The following is a 20317-nucleotide window of genomic DNA, read 5'->3' as shown; positions in this document are numbered from 1 at the left end:
CTTGTGTGGCAAAATACACCGTGTGACCCCAGGCTAGGGCTAGGAATACAGGCAGACGCCCCACTCAGCATCCATTTTAAGAATGCTACATGAGGCAGGATGATTGGGCTAAATCTGGCGAGAGTCAGGGGCGGGCCTTGTGGAGTTCATGAAGGGTCTCCTCCATGCCCCCTGTGCCCATACTTTTTGTTACGTTGTGGGTGAACATATCAGACGACACAGCGATTCTTCAAACAGCTCTTGTTTATTCACAGGCCAGAACAGAACTGAACTGAAGGGTTCAGTCAGCCTGCTTATATAGAGCTCCAGTACAACGTAACTGTAACAATTTTCTAAAACTATCCAATCACTGAACGTCACTTTCGATCCCTTATTTGCATAACTATCTACAGTATCCCCCTGCTGGCCCAGGGTGAGAACTTCAGTAAAGGTAAAGGTAAAGGTACCCCTGCCCGTACGGGCCAGTCTTGACAGACTCTAGGGTTGTGCGCTCATCTCTCTAGAGGCCGGGAGCCAGCGCTGTCCGCAGACACTTCCGGGTCACGTGGCCAGCGTGACGAAGCTGCTCTGGCGAGCCAGAGCCGCACACAGAAACGCCGTTTACCTTCCCACTGGTAAGCGGTCCCTATTTATCTACTTGCACCCGGGGGTGCTTTCGAACTGCTAGGTTGGCAGGCGCTGGGACCGAGCAACGGGAGCGCACCCCGCCGCGGGGATTCGAACCGCCAACCATGCGATCAGCAAGTCCTAGGCGCTGAAGTTTTACCCACAGCGCCAACACTTTTTGTCTCAGTAACAGAGTGGGTACCACAAATATATCCGTTGGCCATTTCAGATCGCCACAAGCGGAGAGATGCTGCCTTGCGAATAGTTTATATGTGGAAATAGTTCCAGATGCTGGGGCCCTGATTCAAGGAAAGACGCAATCCAGCCTGACTCCCCCATTAGTCACTTCTTGGCTGCTGCCTTACAGACCCTGCGACCATCTAGTTCAGGGCTCGGTAAGGTTTATCTTGCCTGGGCCAGAACGATCCCACAGAGATCCCTCTGTGGGCAGGATTGTGTGCGTGCATGAGTGCGCGTGCCTGTGATTTCCAGTGTCTGCACGTGCGCAGACGCGATTTCCAATGCCGCGGAAGCAAGTCCACGCACTGCAACATGCTGGTTTAGCGCAGCACATGAGCCAGTCAAATGACCTCCGCGGGCTGCTTCCGGCCCATTGGCCTTAGGTTGCTGACCCCTGATCTACAGCAGTTCAGTGTTGAGAACCAGCATGGTGCAGTGGTTAGAGTGCTGGACTAAGACCTGGGACAGCAGGGTTCGAATCCCCGCTCAGCCACAACGCTCCCTGTGAGCTTGAGCCAGCTACCGTTTCTCATCCTAACCTACCTCACAGCGTTGTTGCGAGGATAAAATGAGAATCATAGAATCATAGAGTTGGAAGAGACCACAAGGGCCATCGAGTCCAACCCCCTGCCAAGCAGGAAACACCATCAGAGCACTCCTGACATATGGTTGTCAAGCCTCTGCTTAAAGACCTCCAAAGAAGGAGACTCCACCACACTCCTTGGCAGCAAATTCCACTGTCGAACAGCTCTTACTGTCAGGAAGTTCTTCCTAATGTTTAGGTGGAATCTTCTTGTAGTTTGGATCCATTGCTCCGTGTCCGCTTCTCTGGAGCAGCAGAAAACAACCTTTCTCCCTCCTCTATGTGACATCCTTTTATATATTTGAACATGGCTATCATATCACCCCTTCACCTCCTCTTCTCCAGGCTAAACATGCCCAGCTCCCTTAGCCGTTCCTCATAAGGCATCGTTTCCAGGCCTTTGACCATTTTGGTTGCCCTCCTCTGGACACGTTCCAGTTTGTCAGTGTCCTTCTTGAACTGTGGTACCCAGAACTGGACACAGTACTCCAGGTGAGGTCTGACCAGAGCAGAATACAGTGGCACTATTACTTCCCTTGATCTAGAAAGGGAACCGTGTAGATCCCCTTGAGCTCCTTATAGAGGAAGGGTAGGATAGGAAATAAATAAACAGAGCACACTGACGGTGAGTTGCTCTCCAGGGAAGTCTTTCTCAGCCATTGCCTGGAGATGCCAGAATTGAACCCGGGACCTTTCGCATTCAAAACTGATGCTCTGCCAGCTGAGCTATGGCTTTCCCCCAACCTGCTGCCCTCCAGATGTTTTGGACTTACAGTTCCCATCATCCCTGACCATTCTGGCTGGGGCTGATGGGAGATGGAGCCCAACAAAATTGGGAGAGTGCCAGGGATTGGGATGGGCAAGCGGCATTTTGGGGTGGGGAGCAGCAGCTGTGGGGGAAATTCTTTCCTTCACACATCCATATACAGTCAGACTTTGGATCCCTAACACCCTTGGTACTCAGCTGTTTTGGCTTCTGAATGCTGCAAACCTGGAAGCGAGTGTTTGCAAATGTTCTTTGGAACCTGGATGTCCAGTGGGACTTCCGCAGCTTCCGATTGGCTGCAGGAGCTTCCTGCAGCCAATCAGAAGCCGCACTTTGGTTTCCGAACATTCTGGAAGTCGAACGGAGTTCCGGAACGGATTCCATTCGACTTCCAAGGTACGACTGTATATTATTGAACACAATGGTAACTTTTTTAGCATATACCGTGCGACGTGGCTGCATGCTAAATATATTATCCAAAGCAACTCTGAGCATGAGCAGAGTCTGCCTGCCAAATGTTTGCAGGGCAGCGGCTGAAGAAGGAGCCAAAAGGGGTTTCTTGTATGTGTGATTCTTGTGGCTGATTAGCTGCTTTCCCTGGTCAAAGGTCAGAGGGGGCAGGGTTTCTGTTGAGGCAGGTGATTAGCTGTGGGAGGAGCTTATCAGTGTTTGCAGGGCAGCGGAAAATAGTGGAAGTAAACAGCTGGCTTCGCAAATGGTGTAAACAGGAACGGTTTGGATTCTTAGATCACGGACTGCAGTTTCTTGAGGATGGACTTCTGGCAAGCGATGGGCTGCACCTCACAACGGTTGGGAGGAATGTTTTTGCCAAAAAACTAAGAAACCTCATCAGGAGGGCTTTAAACTGACTAATGTGGGGGAGGGAGACAGTGCTCCTGAAGGTAGGAGTCTATTAATTGATGAAGATGATCATCCAAATGTCATAGACCAAATGGAGCAAACAGCAAGCAGACCTAGTGGTGGGAGGAAAAAATCCTTAAATAAGAGACACGGGGGAATGACTAATGGACTTCAGTGTCTGTACACTAATGCACAAAGCATGGGAAATAAACAAGATGAGCTTGAGCTCTTGGTACAGCAAACTAAATATGACATAATAGGCATCACTGAAACCTGGTGGGATAAGTCCCACGATTGGAATGTAAAAATGGAGGGATACAATCTATTTCAGAGAAACAGACCAGACAAGAAAGGAGGAGGAGTGGCGTTATATGTCAGGGATGTGTATACCTGTGAAGAGATCCAAGATTTAGAACCTCAAAGCCAAAGTGAGAGCATTTGGGTCAAAATTAAGGGAGAGAAGAATAATAGTGACCTCATTGTGGGAGTTTACTATAGATCCCCAAGCCAAACGGAGGACATAGATGATGCCTTCCTGGAACAGATGGCCAAGCATGCAAAAGGAAGGGAGATAGTAGTAATGGGGGACTTCAATTACCCAGATATTTGTTGGATGTCAAACTCAGCCAAGAGCATAAGGTCAAACAGATTCCTCACTGGCCTTGCAGACAACTTCATTGTCCAGAAAGTGGGAGAAGCAACAAGAGGAACAGCCATTTTAGATCTGGTCCTAACCAATGTCGATGACCTGGTTAATGGGGTAGAAGTGGAAGGATCATTAGGCGCAAGTGATCATGCTCTTCTGAAGTTTACTATACAACGGAAAGGAGCAGCCAAGCATACTAGGACTCAATTTCTTGACTTTAAGAAAGCCGACTTCATAAAACTTAGGGAAGTGCTGGGTGAGATCCCATGGACAGTAATACTAAAAGGAAAGGGAGTTCATGATGGCTGGGAGTTTGTTAAGAGGGAGATAGTAAAAGCACAACTTCAGGCAATACCAATGAGACGGAAACATGGAAGGTGCCTAAAGAAGCCAGGGTGGCTATCTAAAGAACTTTTAACTGAGTTAAGATTAAAAAAGGATGTGTACAAAAAATGGAAAAGGGGGGAAACCACCAAAGAGGAATTCAAACAAATAGCCAGCACGTGTAGACACAAAGTCAGAAAAGCTAAAGCACAGAATGAACTCAGGCTTGCTAGAGAGGTTAAAAGCAACAAAAAAGGCTTCTATGGGTATGTTCGTAGCAAAAGGAAGAACAAAGAAACAGTGGGGTCACTCAGAGGAGAAGATGGTGAAATGCAAACAGGGGACACAGAAAGGGCTGAACTCCTCAATGCCTTCTTTGCCTCAGTCTTCTCCAATAAAGAAAACAATGCCCGACCTGAAGAATTTGGAGGAAATGATTCAGCAGAGGAAACACAGCCCAGAATAACTAAGGAGATAGTACAAGAATACTTGGCTAGTTTAGATGTATTCAAGTCTCCAGGGCCAGATGAACTGCATCCAAGAGTATTAAAAGAACTGGCAGATGTGATCTCAGAACCACTGGCAGTCATCTTTGAGAATTCCTGGAGAACAGGCGAAGTCCCGGCAGACTGGAGGAGGGCAAATGTTGTCCCTATTTTCAAAAAGGGGAAAAGAGAGGACCCAAATAATTACCGCCCAGTCAGTCTAACGTCAGTACCAGGGAAGATTCTGGAGCAGATCATTAAGCAAACAATCTGTGAGCACCTAGAAAGGAATGCTGTGATCACCAATAGTCAGCATGGATTTCTGAAAAATAAGTCATGTCAGACTAACCTGATCTCATTTTTTGACAGAATTACAAGCCTGGTAGATGAAGGGAACGCAGTGGGTGTAGTCTACCTTGATTTCAGCAAGGCATTTGACAAGGTGCCCCATGATATTCTTGTAAAGAAGCTGGTAAAATGCGGTCTTGACTATGCTACCACTCAGTGGATTTGTAACTGGCTGACTGACCGGACCCAAAGGGTGCTCATCAATGGTTCCTCTTCATCCTGGAGAAGAGTGACTAGTGGGGTGCCACAGGGTTCTGTCTTGGGCCCGGTCTTATTCAACATCTTTATCAACGACTTGGATGATGGACTCAAGGGCATCCTGATCAAATTTGCAGATGACACCAAACTGGGAGGGGTGGCTAACACCCCAGAAGACAGGATCACACTTCAAAACGACCTTGACAGATTAGAGAACTGGGCCAAAACAAACAAGATGAATTTTAACAGGGAGAAATGTAAAGTATTGTACTTGGGCAAAAAAAATGAGAGGCACAAATACAAGATGGGTGACACCTGGCTTGAGAGCAGTACATGTGAAAAGGATCTAGGAGTCTTGGTTGACCACAAACTTAACATGAGCCAACAGTGTGACGCGGCAGCTAAAAAAGCCAATGCAATTCTGGGCTGCATCAATAGGAGTATAGCATCTAGATCAAGGGAAGTTATAGTGCCACTGTATTCTGCTCTGGTCAGACCTCACCTGGAGTACTGTGTCCAGTTCTGGGCACCACAGTTCAAGAAGGACACTGACAAACTAGAACGTGTACAGAGGAGGGCAACCAAAATGGTCAAAGGCCTGGAAACAATGCCTTATGAGGATCGGCTAAGGGAGCTGGGCATGTTTAGCCTGGAGAAGAGGAGGTTAAGGGGTGATATGATAGCCATGTTCAAATATATAAAAGGATGTCACATAGAGGAGGGAGAAAGGTTGTTTTCTGCTGCTCCAGAGAAGCGGACACGGAGCAATGGATCCAAACTACAAGAAAGAAGATTCCACCTAAACATTAGGAAGAACTTCCTGACAGTAAGAGCTGTTCGACAGTGGAATTTGCTGCCAAGGAGTGTGCTGGAGTCTCCTTCTTTGGAGGTCTTTAAGCAGAGGCTTGACAACCATATGTCAGGAGTGCTCTGATGGTGTTTCCTGCTTGGCAGGGGGTTGGACTCGATGACCCTTGTGGTCTCTTCCAACTCTATGATTCTATGATTCTAAGGCATCCCAAAGAAATCTTGTTTGGTATCTGTCATGTACTGAAGTTTTCACCCTGGGCCAGCAGGGGGATACTGTAGATAGTTTTCACTCAGGTCCACATATGCAAATAAGGGATTGAAAGTGACGTTCGGTGATTGGATAGTTACAGAAAGTGGTTACTGTTGCGTTGTAGTGGAGCTCTATATAAGCAGGCTGGCTGAACCCTTCAGTTCAGTTCTGTTCTGGCCTGTGAATAATCAAGAGCTGTTTGAAGAATCGCTGTGTCGTCTGATATGTTCACCCACAACTTAACACTGGCGACGAGGATGGGATCGAACACACAACGTAACAGTATCCCACCTCCCGGATCCAATTGCGCCAGCCCCTAATGCTCCCCCTATTTCTCATAACGCCGCAAGCTGAAGTTCGCTGTGAGCAGATTCGGGATGATTATTTATTCCCTCTGACAGATCAGAGATGCTGGATTTTATTAAACTGCAGGCGCAAACTGTGCAACATCACCCAAAGTGGTAATAATACTTATTGAGACGGCATCATCTAGGGTGGGTATGTACATGGTTTGTTCTCAATACAAAACAGTTAGGGCGGGGGAGGAATAATGGGACTTGAGATATTGGAAACCATTAAGCAGTGGCTGGGGAGTAATGACTGGGTTGCCAACTGGCCAGAAAAGAAAAGAAACATCTAAGAGCTCAGTGGTAAAGCACCTGCTTTGTACACAGAACATCCCAGGTTTGATTCCCTGCATCTCCAGGCATGGCTGGGAGTGTCTCCACCTTTAACCCTGGAGAGCTGCTGCCAGTCAGTGTAGACAATATTGAGCTAGATTGATGGACCAATGGTTTGACTCAATACAAGTCAGCTTCCAAATGCAGTCCAGTCTGCTCCTAAGAACGTGCTTTATACCGGGTCAGACTATTTGTCAACCTAGCCCAATACTGTCTACTTGGATGGCAGCAGCTCTCCAGGGTTCTTTCCTATTGCCTGCTGTAGTTGTCAAGGATTAAACCTGGCGCCTTATGCATGAAAAGTACCGTACTTTTCGCTCCATAGGGCGCACCGGACCATAGGGCACACCTAGTTTTTAGGGGGGGGGAAATAAAGAAAAAAAAATTCTCCAGGCTTCAGCGAAAGCCTGCATTCGCTCCATAGGACGCACACACATTTCCCCTTCATTTTTGGAGGGGGAAAAGTGCGTCCTATAGAGCGAAAAATACGGTATGTGCTCTGACTCTCAGCTGCGGCCCCTCTTCTGCCTTCAACTGATCAGTCTGATCAGCAGAAATTAAGTGCTGAAGCTTATTGCAGCATGGAAAGAGCCAAAGCCATGGGTACGAAAACTAAGGCCCGGGGGCCGGATCCGGCCCAATCGCCTTCTAAATCCAGCGCGTGAACAGTCCGGGAATCAGCGCATTTTTAACATGAGTAGAATGTGTCCTTTTATTTAAAATGCATCTCTGGGTTATTTGTGGGACACAGGAATTCGTTCATTTCCCCCCTCCAAAATATAGTCCGGCCCCCCACAAGGTCTAGGGGACAGTGGACCGACCCCCTGCTGAAAAAGTTTGCTGATCCCTGGCCAAAGCTTATCACCTATTACTGGTAATTGTTGTGGATCAAATCACCATTAAAAGGACAGTGACAAGGAAACTAAGAACAAGTTCAGCAGAAGATAAAGTAAAGTGTATGCATAAATATGAAGAAGATCTGCAGAAGGGACATGGAAAAGAGCTAAGAGCCTCGGATAGAAGATCACCAGGTTGATGGGCTATATGGAACTGATAGAAAGGACTGACAGAATCCGAGACCAGGGAGAAGAGACGGTGGAAGAAGAATGGAAAAAAATTAAAAATCTATTTAGAGAAATATTGTAAAATTAATGAATGTTAGGAAATGTTGGAATGAAATTACATGACTTTAGTAGAAACATTATAAGGAGGTAAGTATAATTAAATTTTAAGGTTTTGATGGTAAGATAATGTTAAAATAAATTAAGATAATTAAATGACAGAAAGCAGTGAAAGAGGGAAAGGATTTGCAGATATAGTTAATAACTGGAATACAAAAAAGGGAGGTGTGAGGAGGTTGAGGAAATAAGTTAATGAAAGATAAGGATAAATATTGGATGTGTTTTTAATTGTTTTTGTCTTTCTTTGTGTTTTGATGTATTGTGTTTTTTGTTCTCTTTTTATGTATTGATTTTTTTCTTTTTTTTTCTTTTTTTCCTCTCTTCTTTTTCTTGTGCTTTTTTTCTGTAACTTTTAAACTTCTAATAAATATTATTTTAAAAATAAAAATAAAAGGACAGTGACAGGGGCCAGTTCAAAAGCTGCGCACCACCTATTCCTTTAAAACACATTCAGAGTATGTTTTCCCCCTTCTGGGCCCTGTAGTTTACTCCTCACAGAGTTACAATTCCCAGCAATCCTTAGCAAATTACAGTGCCCAGAATTCTTTGAGGGAAAGAGTGTGTTTTAAAGGTATAGTGTGTACACAGTCTGAAAAAGTCCACAGTCCACAGTGGAAACCGAATCCAGACCATGGCCTTCATTCTTTTGAGCTTTCCCCCCATACCGATGAGGACTAGAAACATGAAGTTTTTTGCAAAATAACAACACCACCACCATTCACAGCTCTTACAAGTCTGGTACATTCACAGGATTCCAACACAATCTGTTGATTCAAGTTACAACTCTAGCTATGCAAAAAAACAACAACCCACAAAAACTAGCGTTGCTCAGTGTTAAGTATTTAAGTTGAAAGAAGCTTACCTCATAGACGGTGAACTGGTTCTGGGCCCGAGAGAGCTCTCTGTAGCTTGTGGCAAACTCCCCGATGAAATCATGGCTGTTGGGCCAAAGAGGAAGAAGCAGTTCAGCCAATTGGTTCTGGCGCAGTCTTACACTCGTGTCAGAGCTCAGCTATTTAAGCATACCTGCTTAAAGGCACCCCCGTGTTAAAACAGCTGCGCTGGCTGTCAATTCAAGCACCCCATTCGAGGTGTTCAGGTTAGTGTGCAAAGCCCTAAATGACTTGGGCACCAAACACCTGGAAGTCTGTCTTCTCTCCTACAGACCCTCTTGGGTGCCAAGATGGGCAGAGGGAGTCCTATTGGTAGTTCCTCCACTTTCAGAAGCTTGAGGTGGGGCAATCTTGGAGAGGGCATTCGCTGTAGTAGCCCCTAAGTGGTGGAGCTTCCATCCCACAGATGCTATATCCTGGCATCTTTATTATACAGCTTCTCCTGTGATTGCTGAATATGCATCTCTTTGCCCTGGCCTTTGACCCATGAGGTGCGTATTTTGGGGAGCCACCTAAAAACTGCAACTGAAAGTTGTTTTAAATTGTTTCTATATTGTGTTTCGGGACGCGGGTGGCGCTGTGGGTTAAATCACCCCGCGACGGGGTGAGCTCCCATTGCTTGGTCCCTACTCCTGCCGACCTAGCAGTTCGAAAGCACATCAAAGTGCAAGTAGATAAATAGGTACCGCTCCAGCTGGAAGGTAAACGGCGTTTCCGTGCGCTGCTCTGGTTCGCCAGAAGCGGCTTAGTCATGCTGGCCACATGACCCGGAAGCTGTACACCGGCTCCCTCAGACAATAAAGCGAGATGAGCGCCGCAACCCCAGTGTTGGTCACGGGGTCCCTTTACCTTTATATTGTGTTTCAATGTTGAGTTTAAATGCTGAAACGTGCCCTTGGACCTTAGGCTGAAGGATGGGTAGTAGTAGTAGTAGTAATAATAATAATAATAATAATAATAATAATAATAATAATTCCAGAACACCAAGCATCGAGCTCCTACTCCCCAAGACAATCTCAGCTACGTCACCCATTCCAGTTCTCACCAGATCTTCTTTGCTCTTCTAGAAGAATGGTATACCTATGAGCCTTGAATCTCAGGGTTGTGGGTTCGAGCCCCGTGTTGGGCAACAAGATTCCTGCATTGCAGGGGGTTGGACTAGATGACCTGTGTGGTCCCTTTCCAGCGCTATGATTCTATGAAAGGCTGCTAGACTTCATTTGCCATCTCAGGCCCAGACAAAATGGCCATGTTGGCTGGGGTTGATGAAGTCTGGTAGTTTAGCAGCAGCAGCAGCAGGCCACAGGTTCTGCAGCCCTGCTTCATAGATCTACATATACACCAGAACAACCTTGGCCAACTTAATGCCCTCCAGGTTGCAGCAGATTGAGATGGTAAAATGTACCAGTCCAGAAAGCAGGCGGGGAAGGAGATAACTGTTTCTGAGTGCTCTCCTGCATTCAGAAACAGAAACCTGCAAGCAAGGAATTAATCACAGCAGGGAGTGTGCTGAGCTAAAACCTCTCTCTCTCCTCACAAACTGCAGGTTCCTTTCAGGGGAGCATTAGAAATGGTATCTCCCACCTGCAGCCAGAAGTGGTACAGTTCACTCTGCCACCTTTCTCATGCATGGATCTTGGCCCTATTCAGAAAGAAAACAGAGGCTGTGATATATATATATATTTGTAAAGAACTGCACAAAACGGGACCGCTGAAAGCACTTTCGGGTCGAATGTTTTTGAAAGGGCCTTGGAAGCTGGGAAGGGGAAGAGCATAAATATTTCTGCAAACAGGAGCAGAGAGGATGCTCTCAGGGACCCCTAACGCAGAAGCAGATCCCTCTGTTGCTTTAGGGCAACTGTGCTTTTCTGGCCCTAGTGCTCTGAAGTGCTCTGTTCCTTTATTCTATTCGCACGGTGCTTTCCTCACTAGCTTGTAAACCTTTTAGGCCTATGTGCCTATTTGCTAATAATGTCATATTTGCTACATTAGATGTCCTGGGATGGTTCTCCCTTAGCCCTGGCCAAGTCTTCCTTGCTACTTCCAGCCTCAGTTCAACAGAGAACAACTCGATTACTTTGAAAATGGTGTTGTTTGGGATTTTTCTTCTCCTGCTTCTTTATTTTCATTATTAAAGTCAGAGTTCATCAACCTGGACTGTGACTCTCTTAACCCCACAGCCAGCATGTGGGGCTGATGAGAATTATAGCCCTGAACATCCGGAGGGCACTGGGGTAAAGGTAAAGGTACCCCTGCCCGTACGGGCCAGTCTTGACAGACTCTAGGGTTGTGCGCCCATCTCACTCAAAGAGGCCGGGGGCCAGCGCTGTCCGAAGACACTTCTGGGTCACGTGGCCAGCGTGACATCGCTGCTCTGGCAAGCCAGAGCCGCACACGGAAACGCCGTTTACCTTCCCGCTAGTAAGCGGTCCCTATTTATCTACTTGCACCCGAGAGTGCTTTCGAACTGCTAGGTTGGCAGGTGCTGGGACCGAACAACGGGAGCGCACCCTGCCGCGGGGATTCGAACCGCCGACCTTTTGATCGGCAAGCCCTAGGCGCTGAGGCTTTAACCCACAGCGCCACCCGCGTCCCTATGGGCACTGGGTTGGCAGAGACTAATTCAAGCCTAAATAGCTGCAGTCCTATACACATGTAACTCAGGAGTAAACCCTGCGACTTCAACGTGATATATTTCCAGGCAAATGATTCTTCAACATCAACTTTGTTGGACTGGTCATGTTGTTCGGATGCCTGATTACCGTCTTCCAAACAACGACTCTATTCCGAACTTAAAAATAGAAAGTGTAATGCTGGTGGTCAACAAAAGAAGTTTAAAGACTCAAGGCAAATCTAAAAAAACACACAGTATAAACACTGACAACTGGGAAACACTTGTCTGCGAGTGCTCCAATTGGAGAACAGCCTTTACCAAAGGTGTCATGGACTTTGAAAATGCTCGAACTCAGGACGAAAGAGGAAAGGCACGCTTGGCAAACCCTCGCCATGATCAACTCCTGCCTGGAAACCTGTGACCCCGCTGTGGAAGGATGTGTGGATCCAGAATTGGCCTCCACAGTCACTTACGGACTCACTGTTCAGGCCGTGTTACTCACTGTTAAGACAATCTTCCTCGACTACGAGTGATCGCCACAGAAGAAGAAAGAAAATATTTCCAAGTAAATGTGCACAGGACTGCACTACAAAATCACACATGTATGTGATTTATATTCTGTTTCGAGTGACTGATCCTCAAAGTGAGCCATAGGTTGGTTCTCTCACAGAACCAGAGAATGTTCTAGAGACTTGCAGACCCCGCCACCTCCTCACCTGCCATCCCGGTCCCAGTCAAAGACGTCAATCTTCACCGTCCTGGAATGCAAGTGACAAACCAAGGCTGAAAGAAATATTTCGGTTCTGAGAAGGTCCCCGACTAGCGGGGCTTGTGTGTGCGAAACACTTTCCCACAAGCTCTGATCTGTTTGGGTGCTCTGTGAGGGCCTTTGTCAGAAATACTCAACCCTTGGGGCTAGAACTGATGCCATACGCAGGAACACAGGCTGCTGCCTTAACCCAGCAATCCTGCATGTAGCTTAGTACTGTCTACAGTAGTGGACAGAATCTCTCTTTAGAATTACAGGCCGAGGTCTCTGCCATCCCTATGTGGAGATTCTGAAGTGCGGCTTTTCCTCCTGTTTGTCAAGATACCTGATAATGGTTGCTGATTGCAGGGTCATTCCTTTGGAAAGGTAAAAATACCCGAGTTTCTGAAACCATTGTCACAGACCTACCCACCCCCCCTCCTATTCATACGCAAAATATGCTCTTTCAACAGGATTTGAAAGATTTGTAAGTGAAAAGGAAGGTTGGGAAAGGGTCCCCCCCCCCTCAAGGCACATCCATCTACCTCAGGGGAAATATTTGGGGTCACTAAGACAGCCAAGATGGCTTCAGGATTGTTCTGTGTGCTAAAACAAAGTGCCTTATTGTTTCCAGGGAATACAGTGGTACTTCGGTCATCGAACATAATCTGTTCCGGAAGACCATTTGACTTCCGAAACATTCGACAGCCGAGGCGCAAAGGTTAGTCGGCAAAGTCAATTGAATTTTTTTTAAAAAAAAATACAGCGGAAGTCATTCGACTTCTGAAAAGTGTTCGAAAAAGGAAGCAATTACTTCCGGGTTTTCGGTGTTAGAAAAAACAGAAATGTTCGGCTTCCAAGACGCTCGAAAACCGAGGTACCACTGTACTTCCCAATTTTGAAGGAAGATTTTTTTGTAGTGCGGCCCGCAGTGTGTGAGAGAACCTTACAATTATCAGAACAGTATATAAACTCTGACCTGTCATAGTCCCCATTGCACAGGGCCCGCACAGGGATGGAAAATGGCTGCCACACGGGATTCAGGTTGTTCTTCACGACCTCCGTCTTGTGGCAGATGGTGAACCTGGAACCAGGAAAAGGGTCATGGCAATGGGCACAGGAGAATAGGAAGCGCTGCTGTGTGTTATTTGTGGGCATGGCGGCAGAAACGAAAAGGCAATATAGGCATGGCGGGAAATATGGATGGTTAAGGGTTATGACTTGGGCAGGCCGTACGGTACGTTAGGGATTCATCTCATGGGCACGAGGGTCCTGTACTTTTAGCTACATCTAAGCAGAAACCATAAACCTCAGCACATCGTGTTTAGCTGCAGATCTCAATATTTTCCTTTCTACTACACACGGATTAAAAAGCATGTGTTTTGGTGATGGCCTGAGCATCTGCTCCTAAAGCGTCCGGCTTCCCCCAGAGAATCCTGGGAACTGTAGTTTGCTAAGGGTGCTGAGAGTTGTGAGGACACCCCCATTTCCCTTCACAGAGCCACAATTCTCAGAGTTCACTGGGAAGAGGCAATGGCTCTTGAACAACTCGGGGAACTGTAGCTCTGTGAGGACCATGTGGAGGGGTCTCCTGACAACTCTCAGCACCCTTAACAAACTACAGTTCCCAGGATTCATTGGGGCGGCGGGGGGGAAGCCCTGACTGTTTGAAATGGTATGATGCTGCTTTAAATACACAGTGCACATGGAGCCACAATGTCAAATGGAATATAAATAAAGCACAGAAACTGATGATTTAGTTTGCTGCATTGCAGGGGGGTTGGACTGGATGACCTCTGGGGTTCCTTCCAGCGCTACAATTCTACATGTGTTGTGTTCAGAGTCCTGGGAAATAAGAACCTGGACTCAGAACACTCTTATTAGGCAGGAGGTAGATTTTAGAGATCCTTCCTTGCTTACAGCTACACGCAGGCTAGACCTTCTTCCTTCCAGAACTCCCCTCTCCCTCTGCCTACTGCAAGCCCGGAGCGTTCTGGAATTTGTGTTCTGGATCAAGGAATGGCTCTGCCACAAACATTACAGTTAAGGCGGGTGTCAGGTATTTCTTGCGTACGTGCCATCCTCGTTGCTGCGGTAGAAAACAAGGAAGGGGTCGGATTTGCCAAAGAAATCCTTCTTGTCCAGCTTGTTCGCACACAGCTGCATGGTGATAATGTCCTGGAAGGGAAAAGGTGGATCAGATTGAGCTGGGGACATCGTCAAGATTAATAAATGCATAGTCCATAGGACTGGCAGAGCGTAAGGCAGGAGGACAACAGCAGGTGGCGCCAGAGCCCATGAGAGGCACAGCCGCAGCCAATCGTAGGCAGGGCCAACGAATTATTGTTTTGTCCCCGCCCTCCTCTTCCTTACAAGGGCAACACTGAGACCAAGGAAGAGGAAGTATCCTGGAGTTTCCAGGGAACTGACTTTGGCAATTCCACTCGCCATTGAACCCAAAGTGTTTTGACCATACAGGTGGTGACCACTCTGAGTGCGGGCGGGTTTGTTCCTGGTCCCTGTGTACGTCGGCGCAGGGCACATCATAATAATTTTTTGTTGAATTTATATACCGCCCTATACCCGGAGGTCTCAGGGCGGTCGGTTCACAGAACAAAATCAAAATATAAAACCACAAGATATATTGTCAAAATAAAAGCAACAACCCAATAACCCCTCCTCAGAAAACCCCCCACATTTTAAAAGAGGCCTAGGATGTGCCATTTTAAAAGGGCATAAGCCCACCCCACCCAGTTCTGCCCCCTTTGGGCCCTCCTCCGGGTCCCAAAGGACTCATGCGTCAGTAGTCGCGCATCAGCTGGATGTATGCGAAACAGTCGCTGCCTGCTTCGGCTTTAGGTGTGATCCCCAGAACTTAACCCCTGTGTAAGTTGTGGGCTTACTGTAGTGTGAGGACACAGCCAGCAGCAGAAGCTTAGTGCAAGGGGCGCTCTGTTTGTAGAGTGAACAGTTCGTGGGTAGAAGAAACCGATACGGCAGGGGGAAAAGCAGAAAGAAAGCTTTATAGCCTGAAATCAAGGAGGCGTCAGGTGATGTACCTGAAGCATACTGAAGTGGCGGTCAGCATTTAAGAAGGGGCTAAGGCAGGGGTCCTCGGGGACGCAGGTGGCTCGGGGACGCAGGTGGCGCTGTGGGTAAAAGCCTCAGTGCCTAGGGCTTGCCGATCGAAAGGTCGGCGGTTCGAATCCCTGCGGCGGGGTGCGCTCCCGTTGTTCGGTCCCAGCGCCTGCCAACCTAGCAGTTCGAAAGCACTCCCGGGTGCAAGTAGATAAATAGGGACCGCTTACTAGCGGGAAGGTAAACAGTGTTTCCGTGTGCGGCTCTGGCGAGCCAGAGCAGCAATGTCACGCTGGCCACGTGACCCGGAAGTGTCTCCGGACAGCGCTGGCGCCGGGCCTCTTGAGTGAGATGGGCGCACAACCCTAGAGTCTGTCAAGACTGGCCCGTACGGGGTCAGCAAACTTTTTCAGCAGGGGGCCAGTCCACTGTCCCTCAGACCTTGTGGGGGGCTGGACTATATTTTGAAAAAAATATACGAACGAATTCCTATGCCCCACAAATAACCCAGAGATGCATTTTAAATAAAAGGACACATTCTACTCATGTAAAAACACCAGGCAGGGCCCACAAATAAACCAGAGATGCATTTTTTTAAAAAAAGGATACATTCTACTCATGTAAAAACACGCTGATTCCCAGACCGCGGGAGTCTGTGGGCCGGATTTAGAAGGCGATTGGGCTGGATCCGGCCCCCGGGCCTTAGTTTTCCTACCCATGGGCTAAGGGCAAGAGGGAGGGAAATGGTGGATGGATACAACAAATGTGAGGCAGGTCAGTCATCAGAGGCCTGCAAAATCCTGGATTCCAGTTTCCTTTTCTGGACAGTTGTTGCCCCAAGATGTTGGCCCTGAGCCCAGAGAACCAGTTGTTGGCGAAATCGCTGGTTGGGGACAACAATAAGGTCATATCCACACAGAGGGTTTATTTTGGGTTGTGCTCAGGGTCTCCCCTCAACTGCCACTTCACTAGTCATCTATGCCCAGTGAAGGAAGTGTAGGAAGGTGAGGACAGGTGACCTCACCTAGGCCTGAAGTCACCCCCCACCAAAGCAGGCTCAAAGCTTCTCAAAGCTTCTCAAAATCATTTTCTCAGCAGCTAAGCATCAGAAACATTCCGCTCTGCTGTAACAAAGGTAGAGAACAGTCCATTGTTTCTCAGGCCTTTCTCATGCCTTCTGGCCTTGCAAAAGAACCACATTGCAACTTGCTTTCAGTCCAGGAACCATGCCAAAGCACAAGAATGAAACAACTGGAACACACTGAAACCCCCTCACCCCCTTTCCTGCCAAGAGTCCACAATAGTTCCAAGACAGCTTTCTGTACATGCTCAGGGGAACACATCATGGGGCAGGACTCTGGAAGGAGGAGAAAGGGGGAGGGATCTGGAATGGGTATATATGCCTGTGCACATGATTGTGAACTCGTGCATGCTTTTGTGGACTATCACACTTGCTCCTTCTACCAGTTCATGGATGGTAGAAATAAAACCTTTTTCTCCGAAACTATTCCTTGAGTGTCTGTTGACTCCCACTTCCCTTTCCCAGGCGCAATATTTTTCCCACCCGAGGGCAAAGCCTCATAAGGCTACAGAAGCATCCTTTTAAACAGAGACAGGGAACTTGTGGCTCTCCGGATGTTGCTGGAGCCAGCCGACATAGCCAGTGATTAGGGATGATGGGAGTTGTAGTCCACAACATCTGGAGGGCACTGAATTGGCTCGCCCTGCCCGAAATGTAACAGGGATTCAAAAATCCATCTAAATGCATCACTGCCATAATTTGATTTATAGTGCGACCCTATACATTTCTGAAGAAAGCCCTGCTGCGTTCAATGAGCGCAGATGCATGCTATACATTCAAACCGCATTCAACATACATTTAAAGCACGTGACTTTCCCCTCAAAGAATTCTGGGAACTGTAGTTTGCTGCAGGTGCTAGGAAGGGTAGCTTCGTGAGGCAGAAACTACGGTTCCCAGCAACCTTGGGACGCAACTCACCCGACAATTGCTGAGCTCCTCAGCGAACAGCACAATTGTACCACACTTCTTCCCTGGAACCCCCCTGAAAGGAAAGAAAGAGAGAGACACACAGGCTTAGTTCGAAAGTACTCTACATCCCTTGGCTGCACACAGAAAGGCCTCATTCGTACCGGCTTTGCTGACACTTGTGTGGTAACGTTCCTGGAGTGACTGGGCAGGACTCAGGGGAGAAAGTTCAAATATTACTCTGAACCACCAACCAGTGCAAGGCCTTGTCAGCCAAGAAGATGGCTGCCTCTTCTTTGGTGCTGCAAGAAGGATGGGGAACCAGCAGCCCAGATATTGGACTACAACTCCCATTGTCCTTGACCAATGGCTATGCTGGCTGGGGCTGATGGAAGTTGGAGCCCAGTCCTATCTAAAGGTCCCCAGGTTCCTCGTCCCTGAAATACCCCTGAAATACAGCAACAAAGTGAAAGCGATCTCTCTTTGGCCCAGCCTTTTACCCTGCTGCTAATTCCCATATTTTAATCCCTCTGTAATCACCTTAACTAAAAGGAATAACAGGCTCTTAACAAGGTGCTAAGATGTAACTAATCCTCATAAAGTGGCTTTCTGTGTGTGTGGCTGGCAAAACACAAGATAAAGAACTCCTCCGCACTCAGTGCCAGAGAATTCCCAGAATGCATTGCTTCAGAACAACAAGGAGCCCACCATGGTTGTTTCTGAACATTCAAGTCAAAGTTCCCCTAAACTGGAAAACAAAAGCGGTAAAGGGAGATTAGACTGACAAAGAACCCCCAGGACCTACCTGAAATCTGCCATTTGGGTAGCATGATATAGAAAGTCACTTATATTACCACCACCACCACCCCACATCCCTAGTTGTTTGAGTCTGACTTCCATCATCCTTGACCACTGACCATCTGGCTGGACCTGTTGGGAGTAAGGTAAAGGTAAAGGGACCCCTGACCATTAGGTCCAGTCGTGGCCGACTCGGGGGTTGCGGCGCTTATCTTGCTTTATTGGCCGAGGGAGCCAGCGTACAGCTTCCGGGTCATGTGGCCAGCATGACTAAGCCGCTTCTGGCAAACCAGAGCAGCGCACGGAAACGCCGTTTACCTTCCTGCCGGAGTGGTACCTATTTATCTACTTGCACTTTGACGTGCTTTCGAACTGCTAGGTTGGCAGGAGCTTGGACCGAGAAACAGGAGCTCACCCCGTCGCAGGGATTCGAACTGCGGACCTTCTGATCGGCAAGTCCTAGGCTCTGTGGTTTAACCCACAGCGCCACCCGCGTCCCATCTGTTGGGAGTAGGAGTCCCCCAAAATCTGGAGGGCTGTAGCTTCCCCCATCCCTGGCATGAGCCTTATTAGCGGGATCAAGACCCCTTGCTTGGAGGAGACATAGAGGGAGATGGGAGCAATGCAGAGGCTGGGTAGCGCGGCAGTGACAAGCCTGTTTCCCCCTTTGCAACATGGCAAATTGACTTTAATCGGTGTGGCAGCGGCCAATCCATTCTGACTTTGTGTATTTGGGAGACAGGCAGTGGTGAGAAGGACACCCTGTCAAAAATAATTAGTGATGGAAGGAGCGACAGGTCCTGATAGCCTCCATTTTGCCCTTGCTGCTAGCTAAAAAGCCCCAAAGGGGGGAGACGGGTGGTTCTGGCGGGGCCTTTGCGTCACAGCAGGAGGCATTCGGCGCAAGGTGTTTCAAGCCAATGGTCTTCATTTTGGGAACGTCCCCAACCTTAACGCTTCTCACTCAAATCTTCAAACCGGCTACTCAGACCCTGCAGCTGGTCAGCAGAACGTATCTCCAGGTTTGGAGAGTTGAAATAAGCATCCCTTTCTGTCCACTTGGCTGGCGTGCCCCTCTAGGGAGCTAGATTCTGCTTTTCACTAGGCTGCCAATCAATTAAACATCTTAATAAATCAATTAACGAGGATGCTTTGAACTGATTCGTCAATTACTTCACTTTTAAGAATAATTAAAACACGCGAATCAGAGGTGCCCTTTCCGGGGGGGCGAAGGATGCCGAAAAGTCTCCCTGCACTTAGAATTTAACAAACGAAAGCTACAGCACTGAAAGGCCTTTATTAATATTTTCTTTCTCATTACCTTTGGGGGTATCAAACGTTTACAAACCGGAGCTAAAAGGGGCATAAAACCCCCGAACCCATTCAAGAATCACCATGATTGTGGAAGCTCCATGTTTTAAAGAGGAAATGGGGAACCTGTTACTGTCGACGTTGGACTACAACTCCCATTATCCTTGACCATCATTGGCTATGTTGGCCTGGGCTAGTGGGACCTGGAGTCCAACACAAATTCTCCACCCCCATTTTAAAGACATATTGTCAAAACGAACTAAATAAAACAAATCACCTCTGGTTCTTCATCCCAGAAGCAAGCAAACTGTCATTCACTCTGGAGGGAAGTCTCGCTTTTGTGAATTATTTCCCAAATAATTATTGCCCAGCCGGGAGGGAGTGGTCTTGAGGACAATTTACCAGAAAGGTGGCACTCAAATAATTTTTTATTATCTTTTAGTACTTTAACTTTTTGTATTTTTTTAAAGTATCGTTGTATTCCCCCCTCCCCGATTATCTCCGTTCATCTTTTTGTAAATCGCTTTGAGGTGCTTTTTTAAAAAAACAAAAAAACAATCAAGCAGTGTACGAGTTTTATGAAATAATTAAAAGCATAAACGATGGTGATGACTCACGTGAGGGGCCTCTCGAGGCGGCCTCTTTGGGAGCCGATGACCTCACCCAGGGCTATGTAGGCCTGTCCTAGGAAGCCCTGCCAGGCAGCGAGAGAGAGAGAAGAGAGAGATCACAGATGATTTGCGGGGGTAGGAGAGGATGGGCAGGGAGACACCCCCAGTGGCGTAGCGTGGGTTGTCAGCACCGGGGCAAGGCAAGTAATTTGCGCCCCCTAACCCGGGGCAAGGCAAGTAATTTGCGCCCCCCCCCCGCGCTGCACTGTCCCTCCCCCAGATAGTCCCTCGCTCTCTCT

General features: G+C 47.7%; 1 protein-coding gene across 4 annotated transcripts in view; it reads right to left on the bottom strand.

Annotated features, from left to right (window-relative positions):
• The window catches only part of CPNE9 (copine family member 9), a 65141-nt gene that overhangs the window by 13700 nt on the left and 31124 nt on the right, over positions 1 to 20317 (bottom strand). For 2 of the 4 annotated variants that reach the window (XM_083425672.1, XM_083425671.1), the window contains exons 6-11: positions 20025 to 20101; positions 17311 to 17374; positions 14308 to 14411; positions 13213 to 13317; positions 12202 to 12243; positions 8841 to 8916 (exon numbers count right to left, since the gene is read on the bottom strand). In XM_083425672.1, the coding sequence (XP_083281798.1) occupies positions 8841 to 8916; positions 12202 to 12243; positions 13213 to 13317; positions 14308 to 14411; positions 17311 to 17374; positions 20025 to 20101 (468 nt within the window). Of the gene's footprint in view, positions 1 to 8840; positions 8917 to 12201; positions 12244 to 13212; positions 13318 to 14307; positions 14412 to 16026; positions 16046 to 16932; positions 16985 to 17310; positions 17375 to 20024; positions 20102 to 20317 lie in introns of those variants that run through there. The other 2 variants (XM_083425673.1, XM_083425674.1) reach the window with 2 other exon arrangements.

The sequence above is a fragment of the Podarcis tiliguerta genome (assembly GCF_965153285.1).
Source record: "Podarcis tiliguerta genome assembly, chromosome: 2".
Lineage (NCBI taxonomy): Eukaryota > Metazoa > Chordata > Lepidosauria > Squamata > Lacertidae > Podarcis > Podarcis tiliguerta.
The sequence above is the reverse complement of the archived record's forward strand: the minus strand, read 5'-3'. Positions and strand labels throughout refer to the sequence as shown.